The sequence below is a fragment of the Podarcis filfolensis genome, assembly GCF_964270895.1.
Source record: "Podarcis filfolensis genome assembly, chromosome: 12".
Classification (NCBI taxonomy): domain Eukaryota; kingdom Metazoa; phylum Chordata; class Lepidosauria; order Squamata; family Lacertidae; genus Podarcis; species Podarcis filfolensis.
The window spans coordinates 7,343,307-7,364,422 of record NC_139614.1 but is presented as its reverse complement, the minus strand read 5'-3'; the positions used below and the strand labels follow the sequence as shown (position 1 = coordinate 7,364,422).

The 21,116-nt window shown below is 39.2% G+C and overlaps 2 protein-coding genes across 8 annotated transcripts in view; one reads left to right on the top strand and one right to left on the bottom strand.

Annotated features, from left to right (window-relative positions):
- Positions 1-12,625, top strand: part of FKBP9 (FKBP prolyl isomerase 9) — a 16,982-nt gene extending 4,357 nt beyond the window's left edge. Inside the window, exons 2-10 of one of the 2 annotated variants that reach the window (XM_083578039.1) lie at positions 335-480; positions 1,454-1,643; positions 2,073-2,218; positions 3,447-3,636; positions 5,539-5,684; positions 8,104-8,290; positions 9,013-9,158; positions 10,086-10,249; positions 11,231-12,625. In XM_083578039.1, the coding sequence (XP_083434165.1) occupies positions 335-480; positions 1,454-1,643; positions 2,073-2,218; positions 3,447-3,636; positions 5,539-5,684; positions 8,104-8,290; positions 9,013-9,158; positions 10,086-10,249; positions 11,231-11,410 (1,495 nt within the window). In that variant the 3' untranslated portion in view covers positions 11,411-12,625. The remainder of the gene's footprint in view (positions 1-334; positions 481-1,453; positions 1,644-2,072; positions 2,219-3,446; positions 3,637-5,538; positions 5,685-8,103; positions 8,291-9,012; positions 9,159-10,085; positions 10,250-11,230) is intronic. The other variant, XM_083578040.1, reaches the window with a different exon arrangement.
- A 1,815-nt stretch (positions 12,626-14,440) lies between these two features.
- The window catches only part of NT5C3A (5'-nucleotidase, cytosolic IIIA), a 30,434-nt gene continuing 23,758 nt past the window's right edge, over positions 14,441-21,116 (bottom strand). For all 6 annotated transcript variants that reach the window (XM_083578138.1, XM_083578135.1, XM_083578137.1 and 3 more), the window contains 5 exons: positions 20,757-20,842; positions 20,197-20,286; positions 19,319-19,481; positions 16,526-16,726; positions 14,441-14,823 (listed from right to left, as the gene is read on the bottom strand). In XM_083578138.1, the coding sequence (XP_083434264.1) occupies positions 14,722-14,823; positions 16,526-16,726; positions 19,319-19,481; positions 20,197-20,286; positions 20,757-20,842 (642 nt within the window). In that variant the 3' untranslated portion in view covers positions 14,441-14,721. The remainder of the gene's footprint in view (positions 14,824-16,525; positions 16,727-19,318; positions 19,482-20,196; positions 20,287-20,756; positions 20,843-21,116) is intronic.

Here is a 21,116-nt window from a genome sequence, read left to right as displayed (position 1 = left end):
TTTCCTAGTAGGAAAGATACTCAAAGCTCTACATCGTGTTGGTTTTCTACACCCTTTCTAGCTCTAGGACTGTCCAGGGTATTCCACACAAGGTATGAAAGCAACACTTGTTTAGATGGTTTTTGAAAGAGAGATGAGACAAATTCATGGGGGAATCAGCAGCTGTTAGTCATAGTCATGACTGAGAAATGGGTAAAAATAAAAGAGCTGCCAACAAAATACCTGTAAACTGGATTTAAGTGAATTGCAAATGAATTTGCAAGTAACCTACTGTGTTTGTTCGCTCTCTCGCTCTCTCTCTCTCTCTCTCTCTCTCTCTCTTCTCTCTCTCTAGCTATGACAGGGGTTCCACATTCAACGTGTTTGTGGGGAAAGGCCAGCTGATTGCTGGGATGGACAAAGCTCTGATTGGCATGTGTGTGAATGAGAGGCGGTTCGTAAAAATCCCACCCCATCTTGGCTACGGGAGTGAAGGTGTTTGTGAGTACAGAACTCTGTATGGAAATGTTCATCCAAAACAAGCCTGTTGACAATACAGAGTTTCTAACAAGTTCATCAAACCTGATTTTTTAATGAATGCATTGCTGCCTAATAAGTCCTGTTCATGGGATATATCTGTGGACCTGGATGTGTGGATGAGGAGGATGTGGGACCATGCTGACGGACCCTGTCTCCCAAACTCCACAGCTTGATTTTAAGTTCTGAACTTCTGAGAAGTTCCTGCTCCCTCTCAGTCCACAAATTTAGATCTCTGAATCGAGTTCAGGAGGCCAGATTACTACAATGTCATGCACACCAAGCAAACTATCATTGCTAAAGTTTCCCCCTGTTCTCCACATCAAGTCCTTTCCCCCTTTTTTGGAAAAATGTGAGGATCTTTGTTTTCTCCCCATTGTTCATTTCTTTAAGACGCACTTCTAGCTACAATTGTTGCAGAGAATACGTGATGGCAGAAATATCCATCGTGTTCCTCAGTGAGGAACAAGTTGCTGTCCTGTTCTGATCAAGATTAATTTAATACAATATGAGGCTTCAGTAGTGATGTCTCTGAGCTGGGTGACAGTAGTAAAGCCAACTCACTCTAAGCCAGTTGTTTTCCCAAATCCTTGATAAACAGAGGCACTTCAAGTTCCCTGTAGAGAGGGATTGATTGATAAACCATGCTGAGAATTCTTGTTCTGGGAGGGGAATGGTGGGCTGAATCCAGTAACTCTTAGCAAACTACAGCTCCCAGAATGCTTTGGGTGAAGCCATGACAGCTGAAAATGGTATTATAGTGCTCTAAATGTGGCCTCCGTCTCTGTACGCCTGGGCCACTGGTGAAACAGTTCCTTAGCCAGCCACATCCTTTGTGCATGCCTCCTACATCTTGAAAGAGACAGTTGTTTGTTATATATTAATTCTGTTTTTTCAGCAAGCATCATTTCCATTTTAATACATTTTGCATTCACAGCTGGTGTAATTCCTGCAAACTCAGTGCTTCACTTTGATGTGCTTTTGATCGACATTTGGAATTCTGAAGACCAAGTTCATATTCAAACTTATTACAAGCCAGAAAATTGCACAAGAACAATCCAGGTGTCTGATTTTGTAAGATACCATTACAATGGGACATTTCTAGATGGTACACTGTTTGACTCGAGGTAGTTAATATATATTTCTTTCTTTTTATTATTCATGTTTTCTGAGGTCTTGAATTTTGAGGGCTTCTGTGAGAATTTACATAAAAATGTGAATGAAAATATTTTGTTGGCAGGGTTGGGAACAAAATCTATGCCTGAGGCTTAGGAAAACCACTTTCTGTCAGTATAAGACAGCATCAGACTCAATAAACCAGTGGCTTTTAACCACTGAAGCAATAGGGAAAGAATGTGGCATATTTGGTGTCTTTGCCTTTGTGCAACTAAGTTTTGTTGTTTTATACTCTGTATACTTCTAAAATTGTTTGAAACAAAATGTGCATCGATCTACATTGATTTTACTCTGCCCAACTCTTCACATTTTCCCCTGCTTCCAGTGTTAAAATGGAAGACACTGGCTATGAGTAACTTGCTTTTTTGTTATATTTTCAGCCACAATAGAATGCGAACATATGACACTTATGTGGGTATCGGTTGGCTGATCCCCGGTATGGACAAAGGTCTCCTTGGAATGTGTGTTGGAGAAAAGCGCATCATCACAGTACCGCCTTTCCTGGCATATGGAGAAGACGGAGATGGTAAATGCCAAATTTGTTTATGCCGCTAGTGAATATTAACACAAATGCAAAAGCAACACACTGGCTAATAACTGGTAGTGGATATATAATTAATTACAATGTCATTCAAAATATACTAATATGCCACTTCAAAATAGTATACCGTATTTTTCGCTCTATAAGACACACCAGACCATAAGATGCACCTAGTTTTTGGAGGAGGAAAACAAGAAAAAAAATATTCTGAATCCCAGAAGGCAGAACAGCAAGAGGGATCACTGCGCAGTGATCCCTCTTGCTGTTCTGGCTTCTGGGATAGCTGCGCAGCCTGCATTCGCTCCATAAGACACACACACATTTCCCCTTACTTTTTAGGAGGGAAAAAGTGTGTCTTATAAAGCGAAAAATATGGTATATCATACAGTACATCTCACATTTCCAGCTGATGAAGACTTTATTCCGAAACAGTGAGCTATTCCGGATACACTGTCCTCTTGAGACTTCCTTTTAAGACTCCTGAGAGACATCTTCCTTTGAGACTTTTATAGGACATCTTCCTTTGAGAGACAGCTTGGCGTTCTTCGCTATTCATTGACTTGTTTGACTCCTCATTTGACTCTTATATGTACAACAACTTACAGTCACTTGTATATTTTGTGAGATGTACTGTATGATATATACATTATTTTGAAGTGGCGTATTAGTATATTTGACATTGTAATTAATTATATATCCACTACCAGTTATTAGCCAGCGTGTTGCGTTTGCATTTGTGTTGATTGTTACATTTTGCAACACAGGGGTTTGTGTTTGTCCATGCTAGTGAATACTAGACAACCCTGAGAAACAAACATCAAGAGAAGATCTTTCCACAGAATTTGAACTCTGTGTAGGAAGCAACTGATCAACTCAATATCTGATCGCCCAGGGAATGTTCATCTTTAATCTCAGTTACAGCTTAATTTCTTTCAACTTTCTTTTATTTTTTTCCAGATAGAAAATTGGCAGAATAACCAGACTGCTATTAGCAAAATGCAAGTTATTTTTAAAAATTCCTGGAAGTAGCATCTCTTATGTTGATTAATAAACACAAGTTGCTTTAGAATTGGTGGGGGTGCAGAGAAATGAAATGTATATTCTAGTGTGGAATAGATGTGGGGTTGAGGGTATGTATATATGTGGGGTTAGCTTGAATTTCTTTCTGAATTCCTGCGTTGACTTAAATGCCTACCGTCCACCTTGGTTATAGGTAAAGAAATCCCGGGTCAAGCGTCTCTGGTCTTTGATGTGGCTCTCCTAGATCTCCACAACCCCAAAGACAGCATCGCTGTGGAACAACAATATGTGCCTGAAACCTGTGAGCGTAGAAGCCAAGTAGGGGACTTCCTCAGATACCATTATAATGGTACACTTTTGGATGGCACATTGTTTGATTCTAGGTAACCACACTGCTGAACACACGTTTCCTACTTTCTGTTCATTTCTTTGTGTGTTTTTATAGCTCTGTTCTGCTGAGCATTCTTTAAAGGTATTCTAAGTAGCTTGGTATATGTCTTCAATAATCAATAAATAAGTAAGACTAAGAAAAAGTTTTTAAAAATAGAGCAATGGTTCCAATGGATGTGGGTTATCCTGAACTCTCATTTTTTCTCTGTTTGAAACAAAAGATTTAAGTAATAAATGCACAGAAGTTGATGGCGTAGATTACTACATTCAACAAGCAGACAGAAAAGCACAGCTAATAGGACACCAGCACATAAAGTAATCACATTTGGGAAAATTTAAAAATACTTCCTATTTCTCCTCTTGAGTAACTTTAGTGTATAAATGTTTAGTGGGTTTTCCACTTTCCATGATAATAAATGGGAAGCAAAAGTGGATCTGTGCTAAAGCTAGTTTATAATAACTTGTACGGTGAAAACCAGTTCTTTACGTTTATAGCATGTTTTATCAAAACATGTCAATGTGCAATAAGAATAATATCACCAATCAAAACATTAAATGCTTTGCTTCTTTCTGTTGTGGATAATTGCTTTTGGACATTTACCTCCAGGGGCACATGATTTAACAAAGAGCATCTGTTTCAATAAACCTAAAAGAATAGAAAAAATCAGCCATTACAACCCATCTTAGCACTTAGTGCTTAGATTGGAGATAACAGATCTCTATGCCTGATGCTATATAACATCAAGTGACTGACAGATGGGTGTGGTTTGTCCAAAACATCCTTGCAGCCAAATTCAAAGGCATGGTGGACCTATGTGCACAGTGAGAGGTTCTCTATTACTTTGTTAGACCCCCGTGCTATTTTTGCTGACATACTTGAAAGATCAACATCTTTCAAACAGAACATCTATTGAACAGAAAAGATGAATTATTGTTTCAAATGGTACTAGCCACTAGAATTGTCTATGCAAGATAATGAAAGAGAAAAGAATCCCCTTCATAAAAGCATGGCTATTTTGAGTAAGATCATATGGATTATGTGGATTAGACAGGGAAAACAAGGGTTTAAGAAGTTTGAATCTGAATGGGACCCATCTAGGAATTTCTGGAATAAAATCAAGGGGTGACAAGACGCAACCCTATGTCACGAGAGTAGTGTCTCTTGATTGGATGACATTAATATGCTATTCTGGCTCAGTTTTTTATTTTTTTATTTTGTGTTTTTCATACCACAAAGTGGATAGCTTTTCTAGTTTTGTTCATCTTATATGACTTCTCATTTTGCTGCTATACAGTATATTAAAATAGTTCTCTTGTCTATGTGATTGGTCTGCTCAGTATTGTTTAAGGTTACTTCACCTATCTGTTAATATATTTGTAATCCTGTTACCGTATTTTTCGCTCTATAAGACACACCAGACCACAAGACTCACCTAGTTTTTGAAGGAGGAAAACAAGAAAAAAATATTCTGAATCCCAGAAGCCAGAACAGCAAGAGGGATCGCTGCGCAGCAAAAGCAGCAATCCCTCTTGCTGTTCTGGCTTCTGGGATAGCTGCGCAGCCTGCATTCGCCCCATAAGACGCACACACATTTCCCCTTACTTTTTGGGAGGGAAAAAGTGAGTCTTATAGAGCAAAAAATACGGTACATATTTGGCTTGCTTTTTTATTCACAGTTGAAGCTTTACCATATTACACACATTTATGTATTTGTTTTGCTAGCTTAATTTCCTCACTTCTTCCACACTTAGGTTTGGTGCTATTATAAGACATGACTTCATCCATTTCACTACCACCTGTTGATACTTCTGATGCTTTTGCTGTCCAGCCAGTAAGCTATGGGCATATTGATAACAATCTTTGTTAAGCAAAGGTTTTTCCTTTTTGCCTGTAGTTATTCACGGAACCGAACATATGATACCTACATTGGGAAAGGTTATGTGATTTCTGGGATGGATGAAGGCTTGCTTGGTGTATGCATTGGAGAGAAGAGGAGAATAACCATCCCACCTCACTTAGGGTATGGTGAAGAGGGAAGAGGTGAGTACTGTTTTTAATTCAGCAGCAGTGCCCTCCAGTCATTCTTTTACTTCAGCATTTAAAAGATTTAAAGCCCAGTGCACTGCATGGAATAAGTTTGTTGGCCTTCCATCTTCCATATATATATATATATATATATATATATATATATATATATATATATATATAATTTATTTATACCCCCCCATCTGGCTGGGCTTCCCCAGCCACTCTGGGCGGCTTCCAAAAAAATATTAAAATACTGTAATACATCAAACATTAAAAGCTTCCCTGAACAGGGCTGCCTTCAGATGTCTTCTAAAAGTCTAGTAGTTGTTTTTCTCTTTGACATCTGGTGGGAGGGCATTCCACAGGGCGGGTGCCACTACCGAGAAGGCCCTCTGCCTGGTTCCCTGTAACTTGGCTTCTCGCAGTGAGGGAACCGCCAGAAGGCCCTCGGTGCTGGACCTCAGTGTCCGGGTAGAACGATGGGGGTGGAGACGCTCCTTCAGATATACTGGACCAAGGCCGTTTATATATATATTTATATATTTAAATATATTTAAATATTTTTAAAATTAGATTTCTTTTGTTATAGCAAATTGCAAATACAATTATCCAATTTCACCTTTTACACCCCCACCCCCACCCCCATTGACTTCCCTCATCTTCCGCTTCTGGCGTGTTACATTATTTGTTCTCTTCTGCATGTTAAATAACTTTTAAGTGTTATTGCATTGTCTTTCTTCATATTTTACTTGAAAAAAATTGTGACTGTTTCTTCAAAGGCCTTCCATCTTTCTGGTTAGAAGATAGGAATCAATGGAAGCTGCGGTAGTCCTCTCTCCTGGCAAAGCTTCACTTTGTGCTCCTTTGCTTGGAGGCAGAACTTCTCAGCTCTCCTGTTTTCTTGTTGGCTCCTTGTTTACAAAGAAAGAGGCATTTCCCCTTCTTTTTCTCCTTCCGCTCTTCTGTTTACTGCCATTCCCCCACTCCCACCCGCTTGGGCTTTTGCTTAGTGGCTTCAGACCAGCCTAACACCTATTCGGGTGGTCAAACAACCCCTAAGAACCTTGGCATTAGCTGCAGGGCAAACCCCAATGCCAATGTAGTCATTGACATATTGCAATCCTATTTGTGGTCAGTGTCAACTCCACTTTCCATAAGCAAGGTGAGTGAATTCTCTCCTTTCTGCCCAGATCCATCCCACAGTGCAGCAGCAGCATGGCACAACCTGAACATCAGGCAGGTGCTCAAAATTTACATCAAGCCCACATGCAAACAAACTGACCCTGTTTGACTCCTTTCACCTAGGCCAGCCTTTCTCAACCTGTGGGTCCCCAGATGTTGTTGAACTACAACTTCCATCACCCCCTAGCTAGCAAGGCCAGAGCTCAGGGATGATGGGAGTTGTAGTCCAACGACATCTGGGGACCCACAGGTTGAGGACCGCTGACCTAGGCAGTTTAGCTAGGCGGATTAAGGCTTGCATGGCTCTGGTTCATGAAGCTCTCCAGCTTCCCATGTCTTCTACTGGCACCATGGCCCCTTCTGTTACAGCATCTGCCCCCAGGCAGGCTGCTTTTTCCACCAATGCACCAGTATAGTAGTCCTGCCATGTGGTCACTTGGTCCTCACCTAGCCTGTTCACACTCCACTGCAAGATCATGCCTCAACTGAGACTGCTTTTTTTGCTTAGGATGTTGTTGTTGTTTAGTCGTTTAGTTGTGTCCGACTCTTCGTGACCCCATGGACCAGAGCACGCCAGGCACTCCTGTCTTCCACTGCCTCCCGCAGTTTGGTCAAACTCATGCTGGTAGCTTCCAGAACACTGTCCAACCATCTCATCCTTTGTCGTCACCTTCTCCTTGTGCCCTCCATCTTTCCCAACATCAGGGTCTTTTCCAGGGAGTCTTCTCTTCTCATGAGGTGGCCAAAGTATTGGAGCCTCAGCTTCAGGATCTGTCCTTCCAGTGAGCACTCAGGGCTGATTTCCTTAAGAATGGATAGGTTTGATCTTCTTGTACTCCATGGGACTCTCTAGAGTCTCCCTCAGCACCATAATTCAAAAGCATCCATTCTTCGGTGATCAGCCTTCTTTATGGTCCAGCTCTTGCTTCCATACATCACTGCTGGAAAAACCATAGCTTTAACTATACGGACCTTTGTCGGCAAGGTGATGTCTCTGCTTTTTTAGCTTTTAACTAGGAATACTGAAAATATAATTATCTCATGTCTCACCATCTCTTGAAAGTGCATGGAATTCGTGCTAGTGGAAAATTATCACACTTGCCAACCTCTGAAAAGCCCCTTTCATGACATTTGGAGATGACCAGTCTCATTTCTGGAGTACACAATTTCAGTAGATCGGATCAGTTCTTTACTGTAAGAGCAGAAGGGTGGGTGGCTTCTTCATATTTCATATCATTTATTGTTCTAGGAAAGATTCCGGGATCTGCTGTGCTGGTCTTTGATATTCATGTGATAGACTTCCACAATCCATCTGACTCTGTGGCTATTACCACCCATTACAAACCTAGCAACTGCTCTGTTCTGAGCAAGAAAGGCGATTACTTGAAGTATCACTACAATGCCTCACTCTTAGATGGCACTGTGCTAGACTCAACGTAAGTATGTAGTTTAGCAGCAAAGAACAATAGAAGCATGAAACTGGGAATATTTTGTGCATGTGAGCTTACCCAATCACTTATTTTTATAAATTTGCTTTCATTAAGTTACAATTGGTGAGAGAGTAATGATGAAGGGAAGGGCTAATCAAACTGAGGGGTTTCTGGATTCTGGGGGTCACTTATCTTAACAAATTTTCTGCATGGTCCAACTTGCAGTGTATTTCTTAAAGGTAAAGGGTAAGCAACCCCTGACTGTTAGGTCCAGTCGCGGACGACTCTGGGGTTGCGGCGCTCATCTCGCTTTACTGGCCGAGGGAGCTTCCGGGTCATGTGGCCAGCATGACTAAGCCGCTTCCGGCGAACCAGAGCAGCGCACGGAAACGCCGTTTACCTTCCCGCCGGAGTGGTACCTATTTATCTACTTGCACTTTGACGTGCTTTCAAACTGCTAGGTTGGCAGGAGCTGCGACTGAGTAACGGGAGCTCACCCCGTTGCGGGGATTCGAACCCCTGACCTTCTGATCGGCAAGCCCTAGGCTCTGTGGTTTAGACCACAGCGCCACCCGCGTCCCATAATGTATTTCTTAGAAAGGGTCTATTAAGAATTCAGATCACCACATAGAAATTGGAAATGGTAAATGTCAAAAGGCTAGAGGAGGTGGAATTCTGATGTTACATTGGCACATCCTAGCTTATGAACTACTATTTTCTTCTTTCAGGTTTAGCCTTGGGAAAACCTATAATATAGTGCTGGGTTCTGGACAGGTTGTACTGGGAATGGATATGGGTCTCAGAGATATGTGTGTTGGAGAGAAAAGAACAGTTATTATCCCACCCCACCTTGGCTATGGAGAGGCTGGAGTTGGTAAGTGAAGCTAATAGTGATGCCGACACACAAACGTGTCTGGTCTTCTTCTGTAGCATGTGTCACAGCTGACTTCTGTGTGCAGTCTTGTTTTGTTCCTTAAATGTGTTCATTGGTTGATGAACAGCTTTGAAGTAGTGTATCCTCCATGCAATTTAAGTAAAAATATTAGTCTAAAAAGGTATATTCACAACATGAGATGTTGAGAATATAGCCGTGTAATGATGATATTATTATTATTATTATTATTATTATTATTATTATTATTATTATTATTATTATTATTACCTCCACCATTTATTACCCACCCTTCCCACCAAGGTCCCAGGGCGGATTACAGCAATTAAAAACACAATATTAAAAAGTTCAAAACTTAAATTTATAGAAATATGTCCTAAAATTATACACTTCAATTGTTAAAAGCCAAGGTAAAGAGGTGCATCTATATTATATTATATTAATTATATTACATTGCATTATATATTATATTATTATATTATATTATATTATATTATATTATATTATTATATTATATTATATTATATTATATTATATTATATTATATTATATTATATTATATTATATTATATTATACTGGTTTTCTATCAGATTGATGAAAATAGCCCAAATTAATAAAGCAATGGGGAAAGGCTATACATACTTGTGAATTAGCAAACAACCTTAAGTGCAAATAGTCACAAAGCATAGTGCACCTTCTAAGATAAAGAATACTTTAGCCATATTTCTTTTGGATGCTGCAGGCTTTATTTTCTCATATTTTATCTTGCTGATGTTTCTAAGCCAGTGGATGAAATGTGAACAATTTGTATTAACTGCACTATTTGCAGATGCTGCGCGTGGACCAAATTCCAAAATGCTCCTACATAACAGAAATCTTACTTTATTTTTTGTTATTTACTGTTACAGAAGGAGAAGTGCCTGGAAGCGCTGTAATGGTTTTTGACATTGAACTGTTCGACTTGGTGTCTGGCTTACCAGAGGGATATATGTTTGTATGGCATGAGGAAGTCTCTCCTAATCTCTTTGAAGAGATTGACAAAGATAATAATGGAGAAGTTTTTCTAGAAGAGGTAAGGTTTTGGCTAGTAAAGCTGCATTGAAAAAAAATTCTGTAGGAGCTAGTAAGTTCACAGATGACAGCATACAGGACACTGAGTGGAGCCCCAATCTTCAAGCAATATATTTAAGATCATGTTTCTATTCTGACGGGACAATCATTTATGGAAAATTAAAACAAATATTTCTACCCATAGCAATGCATACGATCATGCAGTTGGCTTTGGACATTCTACAGAAACAAGAGACCAATGTGCTTCTAGGTCTTGAGCACAGGAGGGAGATACATAATCCTACACAGAGAATAGCTACTCCAGTTAAGAGGATCTGATTGAAGCCCAGCTTAACTGAATGTCTGTGACATAGGTCCCTAACAAAAAATCCCAAAGGGTCAGGACTCAGCAGCTGTATTAGTAATTAGTAGTTAGCAATGGATACAAACACTGCTTATGGGAATTTCCCAATTCCTTTTGGTTATTTGAAAGTCCAGCAGCGGCAGCAATACTGGCACCTTGGAATTTAAGTACTAATTTGGCACCTGAACCTCTCAAATGACCCATATACAGTGGTACCTTGGTTTAAGAACAGCTTAGTTTATGAACAACTTGGATTAAGAACGCGGCAAACCCGGAAGTAGGTGTTTTGGTTTGTGAACTTTGCCTTGGAAGCAGTACATGTTTCACTTCCTGTTGAGTGTGTTCCATTTGTAAATTGAGTCCCCTGCTGCTGTGGAAAAGCATGCCTTGGTTTAAGTCTAGAATGCTTTGGTTTAAGAACAGACGTTTGGAACGGATTAAGTTTATAAACCGAGGTACCACTGTACTCACTAGAGAGAAAGTATTAACTGGTATTTACTTAGCACTGTATGTGAATATGAGGGGACAGATGCAAAGGTACCACAACATCCTATTCGCTGGAGTTTTAAGATTAAATTACCTGGCTAATAAATAACTTTATTTTACTTTTCTCTAATGTATTTATTTTTTAAATTGTAGTTCGGCGACTACATCCACGAACAAGTCAAGGCTGGCAAAGGAAAGTTAGCTCCTGGCTTTGATTCTGAAAAAATTGTGAAAAACATGTTCAGCAATCAGGACCGAAATGGAGATGGCAAGATAACCGCTGATGAATTCAAACTGAAAGACCAAGAGCCACAGGGACATGACGAACTGTAGTTTGTTTTTAAAATTTGTAGGAGCTAAACTGCTGTCAGAATGTATGCACAATAGAAGTGGTTTGAAATGTGTGTGTGTATACTTAAAAGTGTGGACAGTGAAAATGAATACTCCTGTCTTTGTAAGAGTGAAGTAGGCTAAAGTAAGGGGAAGACTGTGGCATTTTTATAAAACATGAAATGCCTCAAAATTGGTTTCAATTTCTTAAAAAAAATATAGTGACACAAATCTTGTGATGTATTTTTTGAGAGGTGGTAAAGAATTTTGAGCTTAGAACAAAAATGTACATTTCTGTTAAACTCCTGCACCATGACCCTGTTCAGTTACTCTCCAACTGTAGTTTTATAATGATCTCTCCAAGGAAGAGAAAATATTCTACAATGGGAGGAACTGCACTAAATCTTTTTCAAAGCCGTTATCCCAAAGTCAGATGCTATGGTAGCACCATGAGCAGTACTGGAGATGGGGAGTCATGTTTCCCTAAGGATTGTAACTGAAGCTATGAATACAAAAACCATTCCCAAAAAGTGTGTATCATTCTTTGCCCTGTATCAGAACATGTCCATTTATTGTAATGGGCCTACTCTTGCGTATCACCCTGAAATTAGTCTGTCCTCACTAACGTGTATTATAGAAAAAAGAAAGCAGAACTGTACTAGAAATATGCTGCAATATGCATAATGGTAGATTGTAATTGTGTATACAACATATGGCTACTCCATCTACTTTTTTGTGCAGTGACTCAACTAGAGAACTGTCATAAGTGTACTTCAGAGTGAATCTCAGGTCTCATTTGTGTCTATAAAAACATTTTGTTGATCATAGAATTGTAGAGTTGGAAGGGACCATGAGGATTATCTAGTCTAGCCACCTGCAAGAATATGAACCTTACGGGGATCGAATTAGCACCACACACTAAGCAACTGAGCTAATACTCTCCGGCTAAAGAGCACAAGAGCATAAATTAAGTGAGTGACTTCCCCCAAAGGGAAAAGGAGCACAAAGCCACGGTCCTCCCACTAACGGAAATGTACAAAGCGTCTTCTTTTTTAATTGTAGAATGGTGCTAGTTCTAAAACTACGACATACCTTTCAAAACACTTTTGCAGTAAGCAAAGTTATGTTTTATACGCTTTGTAATATTATTAATGTCTTAAGGGTTTGTCAAGTGTGATACATGCTGTTATTTTTATTAAAATGAAATATGGACAGACACATTCTGCACTACTCTTCCTCCATGTACAGGTGACTGGGGGTGGGGAAAGGTTTAACAGTGACAATATTGATCTAAATTATGGTTTTCAATATATATCTGAACTGCTTGGCTAGTTCTGGAATTGGAGCTGGGACTAGGGGTTCAGATCACATCCAAAAGGTCTCTGAAAGGTGAACAAACCTTTTACGTAGTTGTAGCCCAACTATTGAGGCAAAGTGTACAGTGTGAATGAGCAAAGCACTGCAAATTAATATTGTATTCTTTCACCCTTTATAATTAACTACAGGCTGAATGTGGGTAACAAATGAAATGCACCAATTATGAACAGTACTTTAAATAATACTGGCTGCTTTTTGGTTTCTTTTTCCTGCAGAAGGAGAGTGGTGTTTTTTGGTTTTAAGCTACCCCATGTAAGTAAAAGCTGTTTAGTAACTGAAATAAGAGATGAAAAAACTCCCCATCAAAGCTCTCTAGAATTGATATATGTAATCAGCATTATTAGATATCACCTAAAACAATACCATGTATCTGCACAAGGAGCTGGGCTAGAATCATAGAATTGTAGAGTTGGAAGAGAGGGTCATTTAGTCCAATGCCCTGCATTGCAGGAATCTCAACTAAAGCATTGTTGAAAGCATTGGGCTCTCATGGGAAAGAGATTCATATAGGCAGTTTGTCTCACACAGGTCTGTTCCAAGTAGTAATCATGCATGAGAATTGGGCATGGATCCGCCTGTCTGCTAGAAGCAGCAGCAGCCGGCACCCAAAAGCAAGGTATGCCAATATGGTAGAAGCTCCTCTTCCAGACTGGCAGCTCCACTTGTTCTGGATAGTCTTCCTAAGGAAGAGATGGGACATGTTTTCCTGATTGGGTTAAACAGTAAACCCGTGAAAGAGTTTCACCTGGTTTGTAAGTACCAAATTAATCAGTCCACACCTTCATTAATGAGAATGCACATAAATCAAATTTAAAAGTTTGGCGTCTCCAACTTCCTTGTTTTGTTCTAAAGACAATGGACCCCATTCCATAAATGCTCTCCCCATCTAGCTTGAAGAAATGAGTCTCCCTTTGGGGTAAACTAGGAAGCACAAACCCTTTCTTCTGAGAACCATTTGAAGGAGAAAAGATCCCAGCTTGTGTTGGATAGTGGATCAGAGCTGGCCAACTCTATATCTCCCGCTTCCTAGTTTAGCCCCAAACCAGCCCTTTACCTGCCTCCTGCTGGACAGAAATGTGGATCACAGCTGCGAAAGAAACTTTCATTTTGAAACACTTAACTTTTTCACGAATAGTTACATGAGACATACTATGGCAGAAATAGAACTACCGTGGTATTCATTTTTAAACAGTTACTGTATATCTCATCGCACACTTCACTAAGGTAACACTGAAATTATATCCTTTACACCTAGCTTGGAAATAAACATGGCAGTGCTACTGAAAATAGTGTTTTCTGTGTATTGCTATTTGGTAAAGTAGAAAAAGTGTCTTTAGAACTGTTCAGGGCCAAAACATAGGACAGACACAAATCTTATTATAAAGCATGCAAGATCTTCAGCATTATTTTATAGCCAGCGTGATTTTAAAGATTGCAGTGTTTAGTCTTCACTCTTGTGTACCGAAAAGAGCAGTCAATAGCAAGCTTTCTTATCTGTGCTCTGGCACAAAGTATCTTTTTGAAGAATATACAAATATCAGCAATATTAAACCCCTTAAACTCAAAAGGTGCAACTTATGAACTGTAATCAAGTCAATTACCTGCACATGTGCTTATTCACCATGCTTCTAGTGCATTTTCTACAACAGTCTCACATATTCTGAAAACATCCCTTTATTGTGCATGAATATAAACTGAAGGAACTCTTTTCCAGTTATCCATACAACCTATCCATTAGAATAAATAAGGGGTTCCATTAAAAGTGAAGGGGGAGGGGGTGAGCGTCCAGAAGATCATGGATACAGTATATTACTTTACAAATAAAGTGACTCCCATACAAAACAGCATCAAGATTGATATTCTAAGATAGCACAGGCATGCTGATTTGTCCAACTGCCTTCATCAGGAGGAAAACAAGCAAACTCCAATGATGCTCTTTACAGAATCTTTTGTAAGATTGAGTTGGCCACATCTAAAGAGTCATCTTTCACCAACACAATATCATAGCAGTCCATATATTTGTCCAGCAATTCTTCAACCTAGGTTTTAGAATACAAAGAAAAACCCAAATGTCAGAAAAAGTCAAACACCAAGAAACATATTACAATTTGCCAAGTCAACACCATTTTAAAAGGAAAGTGGCGATATCTGTTTTTCTCTTTTACTAAGTAATGTAGGTGGTGTATTCAAAGATGTTTGCAACCAGATTTCAGAACTCTGGAAAGGCCTTTAAAGTACAAAGGATTCAACTCTGTTCCCATAATTTTGAAAAGCAAAATATAATTTGCTAACCTGAATACATACTGCACACAAAAGCTATTTAGCACATATGTAAGTCAGGTTGAAGCACAGCTATATTTTGTAAAAAAAAACAACAACAAAAAACTTACTTAAATACAATGCAACCTGTGGCTTTTATATTACAACCATACTAGGAGTCAATGAGGTATGAGATGTGGCTGCTGAACTTAGGCTAGGTTATGAGTTAATAAGGATCTCTGAGGAGTAGATAAGTAAAAGTAAGTATCAGGGTTGATCAATATATTTATGTACAGTCAGTGACTATTTCCATTCCCGCTCCCAAGTGCATCAGTGGAGCACATATAAGCACACCTTGCCCCTGTTCTGCCCTTTTAGTGATGTGTTTTGTGACGTTTTCAGTCACTTCTGGGTTCAGCACTGTGTGCAATCATGTGTCTTTTGGATGCATGTTAATAAGTCGCCTGTACAAATAATTTTTTTGTTCTTTATTATGGGGTAATAATGGACTGGTTCAAACAAATCATTCCATAAAAACTTTCTTCCAGCTGCTGCACACTTAATTCCGTTGTCAGATTTGACCTCTATCATATTCTATAAGACAAACAATGACCTTGAATACTACATAGGGAATGCTGTCACTAGGAAGGCCCACCCCAAACCAATGTTGTCTGTGTCTTGGTGTCAGGCAAATACATTCTTGGGTATTTGAGAAGGACCAATGATTGGATGCTTGACTATGTTTTAAGTATGCTTATGTAATTTTATTATTTAGTTTTACTTTTGCTGTAAATTGCTTTAGGATCTTTTGTAGCAGGAAGCAGTACATTTAACAGTCCTAACCTATTCTCTGGGTTTTGAACGTTTTTCGGAATCTGAATATTCGACGTGGCTTCCACTTGAGAGCAAGAAGCTCTTGCAACCAATCAGAAGCTGTGCCAGGTTGTCGGACGTTTCGGAAGTAAATAGGTATTCTGGAACGGATTGTGTTCGACATCCGAGGTTTGACTGTATTAAGCTTCTACCCTTGAACACATTCTGTGTTAGAAAATGGTATAAAGGTAAAGGGACCCCTGACCATTAGGTCCAGTTGCGGATGACTCTGGGGTTGCGGCGCTCATCTCGCTTTAGTGGCCGAGGGAGCTGGCGTACAGCTTCTGGGTCATGTGGCCAGCATGACTAAGCCACTTCTGGTGAACCAGAGCAGCGCACAGATACGCCGTTTACCTTCCCGCTAGAGCGGTATCTGGTTACCTACTTGCACTTTGATGTGCTTTCAAACTGCTAGGTTGACAGGAGCAGGGAGCAAGCAACAGGAGTTCACCCCGTTGTGGGGATTCGAACCGCCAACCTTCTGATCGGCAAGTCCTAGGCTTTGTGGTTTAACCCACAGCGCCACCCGCGTCCCACTAGAAAAAGGTATACCTGACCATAAAATCTAATATTATGGACATTATGCTTATCAAAGAGACAAAGACTTACCTTATCGTTGAGATACCCAATCTTAAGAATATGCTCAACATTTGCCACTCCATCTGCCATAGTTAAATCTCCTTGAGAATCTCCAAGCAGTATGATGTTGCTGTTGTCCTTTAATTGTTTGAAGTACTCTGTATTTTTCAAGGCGCCATCATGTTTGTTGTAAACATGAATCAGTTCCCCTTTAAATCCTTTTAATACGCCCTGTTAAACATGACAATAGTTAGTTCTAAGAATAGTCTTAGCAAATTAACAAATGTCCCTTCTGTGTCTCTTTAGAATGTTTCCAAGAGGCTTTATTCTTTCAACCAACTTCAATTATATGATGCTTATCATAGTGAGAATAATGCTTTATTCAAAGGAAACTCATTCATTCACTCTAGGAAACCTTGTGTCCTCTCCCACTTTGAATCTAGTCTAATATTTAGTCTAATATCCAAAGCAGACACACTGAACTCAACAGACTTAAGTTACTTGATTCTAACCAATCTACTCTGTACACCCAATACATTTTTTTAAAAATAATATTTATTGAAGATTTTTTTAAAAAATTATAAAAAAGGAAAAACAGAAAAACAGACAAAACAGAAAAATAGAAAAAAAAATACATCCATCATTCTCAAATTTCTAACTTTCATTACCTTCTTTCTTTGACCTCCTCCTCCTCCCCTTTCTTGTAGCCTGGTTAATAATTATCACAGCAAATCCTTTCCATAGTTCATAATATTTTGTCCTTACATTATCTTAATCTATTTTCATCTTGTCTTATAGCAAACCTTAAAACTTAAAACTTAAATCTTATTTTTACCAGCTTCTCATAACCATATCATTAACCTAATTCTTTAAACATTTTTACTAGAACCAAGTAGTTCCATTTCAACATTTTCCTAACATTCATCAATTATTTTAAAACAGTCCTAATGATAAAAAAAAGAAAAGTAAGACAATCTTCATCCAACGTCCCTTCCTCCTGGTTCCGGATTTTGTCAGTCCTTTTTGTCCCAATTATCTAGCGCATTAACCTGGTGTCCTTATATCCGAGGCCCTCAAGTCTCTTCCATGTCCCTTCCGCAGCTCTTCTTCATATTTTCCTTTCACTCGTAGGAACTCCAGCTTAGTAATAATTTTGACCCTTTTCAACAGATCAGCCCCATTTCCATAATCCAGACTAAACTCCATGTGATATTTAAACACTTGTTTCAGATTCCCTCCAAAATTAAAAGCCCCCACAGCTCCAAACATCTGACGGCCCATTACCAGACTCAGAAAGTCCAAACATCCCGGCATGGGAGGGTCATTCCAACCCCCCATTTCCAAACCAAACCGAACTTTATCTTTCCAAATCTGGTTTTTCCCAAATTCATTTATCAAATCCAAAGGCTCATGATCCTGCAGGGCCGCAGCTCCCTCCATTTCTGGCACCCAGGATTCAGCAGTATCCTCTTCTCTCATCTGTGCTGTCATAGCGCACTCCTGTTTTAGTTCCTGGGTAGGCTCCATGTAGTTTCCTACTGCCTGTTCAAAATTTCTGGTCGCATTAGTCATCAAGTCCGTCTTCTGGCTTAGCTGATCCAATAGGGCATTTATTTTACAGAAAGCACCCAACAGAGCTTCTGAAAATATTGTCCTGCAAGGTCACAAGTCCTTTCCCACGATTGTAATCTGTAACAGCTGCAAGCTCCTGAAGTTGGTTACAATTTCACAGTCTCCCTCTAGGGGGACAACTTGTTTATTTTTTCTTTTAAGAACAATAGCAACAAAGTTTCTTTTTTAAAATATTCAGTCAATATTTGTTCCTTTGAAATGCGAAAGGAAACAATGGAGTCACTATGTTACTTTTCTTTTAGCTATCTGTCAAAAACATTTGTCTCTGGTCAATGAGCTTCAAACCTCAGTCCTGACACTCCGCTCCAGGATCAGGACGGTGGAAAGTTACTTTACTTTAAACTCACTTCTGCAGGTTTAAACAATCCAAAAAGAGGTCCCCCTTCTTCTCCTGCTACCGAAGGGGGGGTCCACGATTTTAAATGATGAAAGCCAATCCTTTAAAAGTGAATTTCTATGCTCTAGTTACGTTGTCTTTGCTTTATTCTGACTACAAAGAAACGGAAGGCTGACTTCCTGTTTAGACCTTCCCGTTTCAGTACCAAATTGAAGTAAATTTTAAGTCCAATTCCTCTCTACTGGCCAATCCTTATTTAAAGTCCAATTGTTCGAGTTTTAAGTACTCACGGGTGATTCTTTAGATGCCAAATTGTCCCAGGAAAAAGGCAGCGCTCTCCGGCAACAGCTATGCGGCTTCGCTCCACAGAAAAAGCAGTAGACTCACAGCACCGCGCCACTTCCCCCTCTTCGCTTCAGAGCCCGTTTATGGGTTCCTTTGCTAAAGGTGCCCGCCGAGTCCCATGGTCACAGGCTTCATCCGCCTGTGATTTTTTAAAGGGTCCCCGCTTCGCCGTAGTGGAAAAGACCCGTTTCGCGCGGAGCTGGTCCCTCCGGTTCAGAGGGAGTCCGCCATTGCCGATGGCGCCACCCCGGAAGTCCCACCCAATACATTTTTAAAAAATACTTGAAAATTAATACTTTGACCCTGGCTCAGTGGTATATAAGCAGCCAATGGTGTTACACGGTTGGTCATGTGACCCCATCAGCAGTTTGGCTGATGCATTCTGCACCAACTGAAGCTTCTGCACCAGACCTAATGATTGGCTTTAATATAGGAAATGCCCTTTTTATGCTCGAGTCGAAAGCTACTTCCTTAGTAGTACAGTATGCATTTGATATGTTTATACCTACATTCTCATCAAAATCCATGAAGTTGGAAACTACTTTGACGTTGGGATGGTAGACACCGGCTTGATGAATGACTTCTTCTAAAATGTCTCCAATTCCAGCAGAAAATATGAATACGGGAATATTATGTTCATGGAGTTTATCAAAGAAATTCTCATACCCTTCTCTGTAAAAGCAGATTTGTTTTTTTAGAAAGGGAACTAAAGCCTGATACTATTACTATTCTTGCAAAAATAGAAATTTAACATATCCTCCCCCTAAAATATCTATGAAATAAGCAAGATGCTGATGCATTTTTTTCTTTAATGGAAAGTTTATTTATCTATGGTTTCAAAATCTAAAACATTTGATTGAAGATGATGTTTTGCATTAAAATCAATAAAAATATTAAGAAAAATGCTTTAACCAATATCTGTTCTCTTTTGAGCAACATGTCCTTCAGGTCATTCTGCTTTGCAAACGTAAAACAGTTTGCCTCTCAAAAAGCAAGGGTGTAGCAGGAATTCCTGCTGCACCTTATCTGTAAAAATGACAAGATAGGGAATTTTAAAAAAATTAACTAGCTTGTGCAACATCTACTTTCCTATTCCTCAGGCTAGAGGGCATGAAGATAAGTAAAGGTTGCATGTCAGATCCTTGTACTTCAACCTAATGGATGTATGGATAGAGAAGAGAGGAACTCAAGCATTCTGCTTAAGTAGTGCAAGGAAGGGGAGACACTAGCCTGCTAATCCAATCTGGTTTTTTTAAATTGGAGAGCACATATGGGCATGTGACAGCTTTCCATTTCTGTAATCCCCAACGACGAAACCCCTTCCTAAAATCTAATATTCTGCCACATTTACAAAACTAGAGAAACGGAATACTAGGTTCTTACTTACTTCAGCATAACATCAGACTCCCTCACAATTTCAGCAAGTTTGTGCTTTTGTAATCCTTGTTCAATAAGCAAAGCATGTGATTTGTTGTACCTAAAATAAACACCAAAAACATGTTATTCGTGTTCAAGTAGGGTAAAAATTCACACTCTCTTACTGGAAAAGGAATGTTTCAAGCTAGGGTTGCTGACTTTTCTGGGCACTTTTGGAATTCTGAGAACCACAGGCACTACAGATATTTTGATAAAATAGCCAAAGCAAAACAAACAATGTGCCAGCCCAATCTTTAAGGTAATAAAGTGAAATCTGTAGCATAACATCCTAAAGTCCTAGGTGTGAAGTATTTAATTTTTATTATTTAATTTCCATGCTTTTTTCTTCACATAAATGCCCACAAAGCAGGTTACAACATGACAGCAAAAAATGCAAATCAATATATCATTATAACAACAGTCATTTTAAATTTTGAGTGTAAAATATGGAAATGTGCTTCAGTAATCAAGTCAATCTAACAATTAAGATGTAAAAGTTTGCTATAATATTAACTATTACAGAAAACTCACCACTCAACCATGTAAGGATACTTCTCTTCAATTGTAAGACTTGGATCAATTTCAATAGCATAATACATTTCTTTCAACTGGTATAACTGAAAAAAGAAAAGGTCAAACATTCTGTATATGTTGCACTCCATGATGACAACTTTTGTGCTTTGATCAAATAATCTAAACAAATTTGCTGCTTTAATCCTTGTATATTTCCTGTTAACATGTGTATAAGAATAATTTCCTGGTTTTGGGTGCTCTGCACAATGGAGGATTGCTGCTGCTGCTGCCCTAGTGCTAAAGCTATTCAGTAAAAAGATCAGGAAATATTCACCCTCCACATTAAAAATCTATTTCAGTTAAGGACTTTTGCTTTAT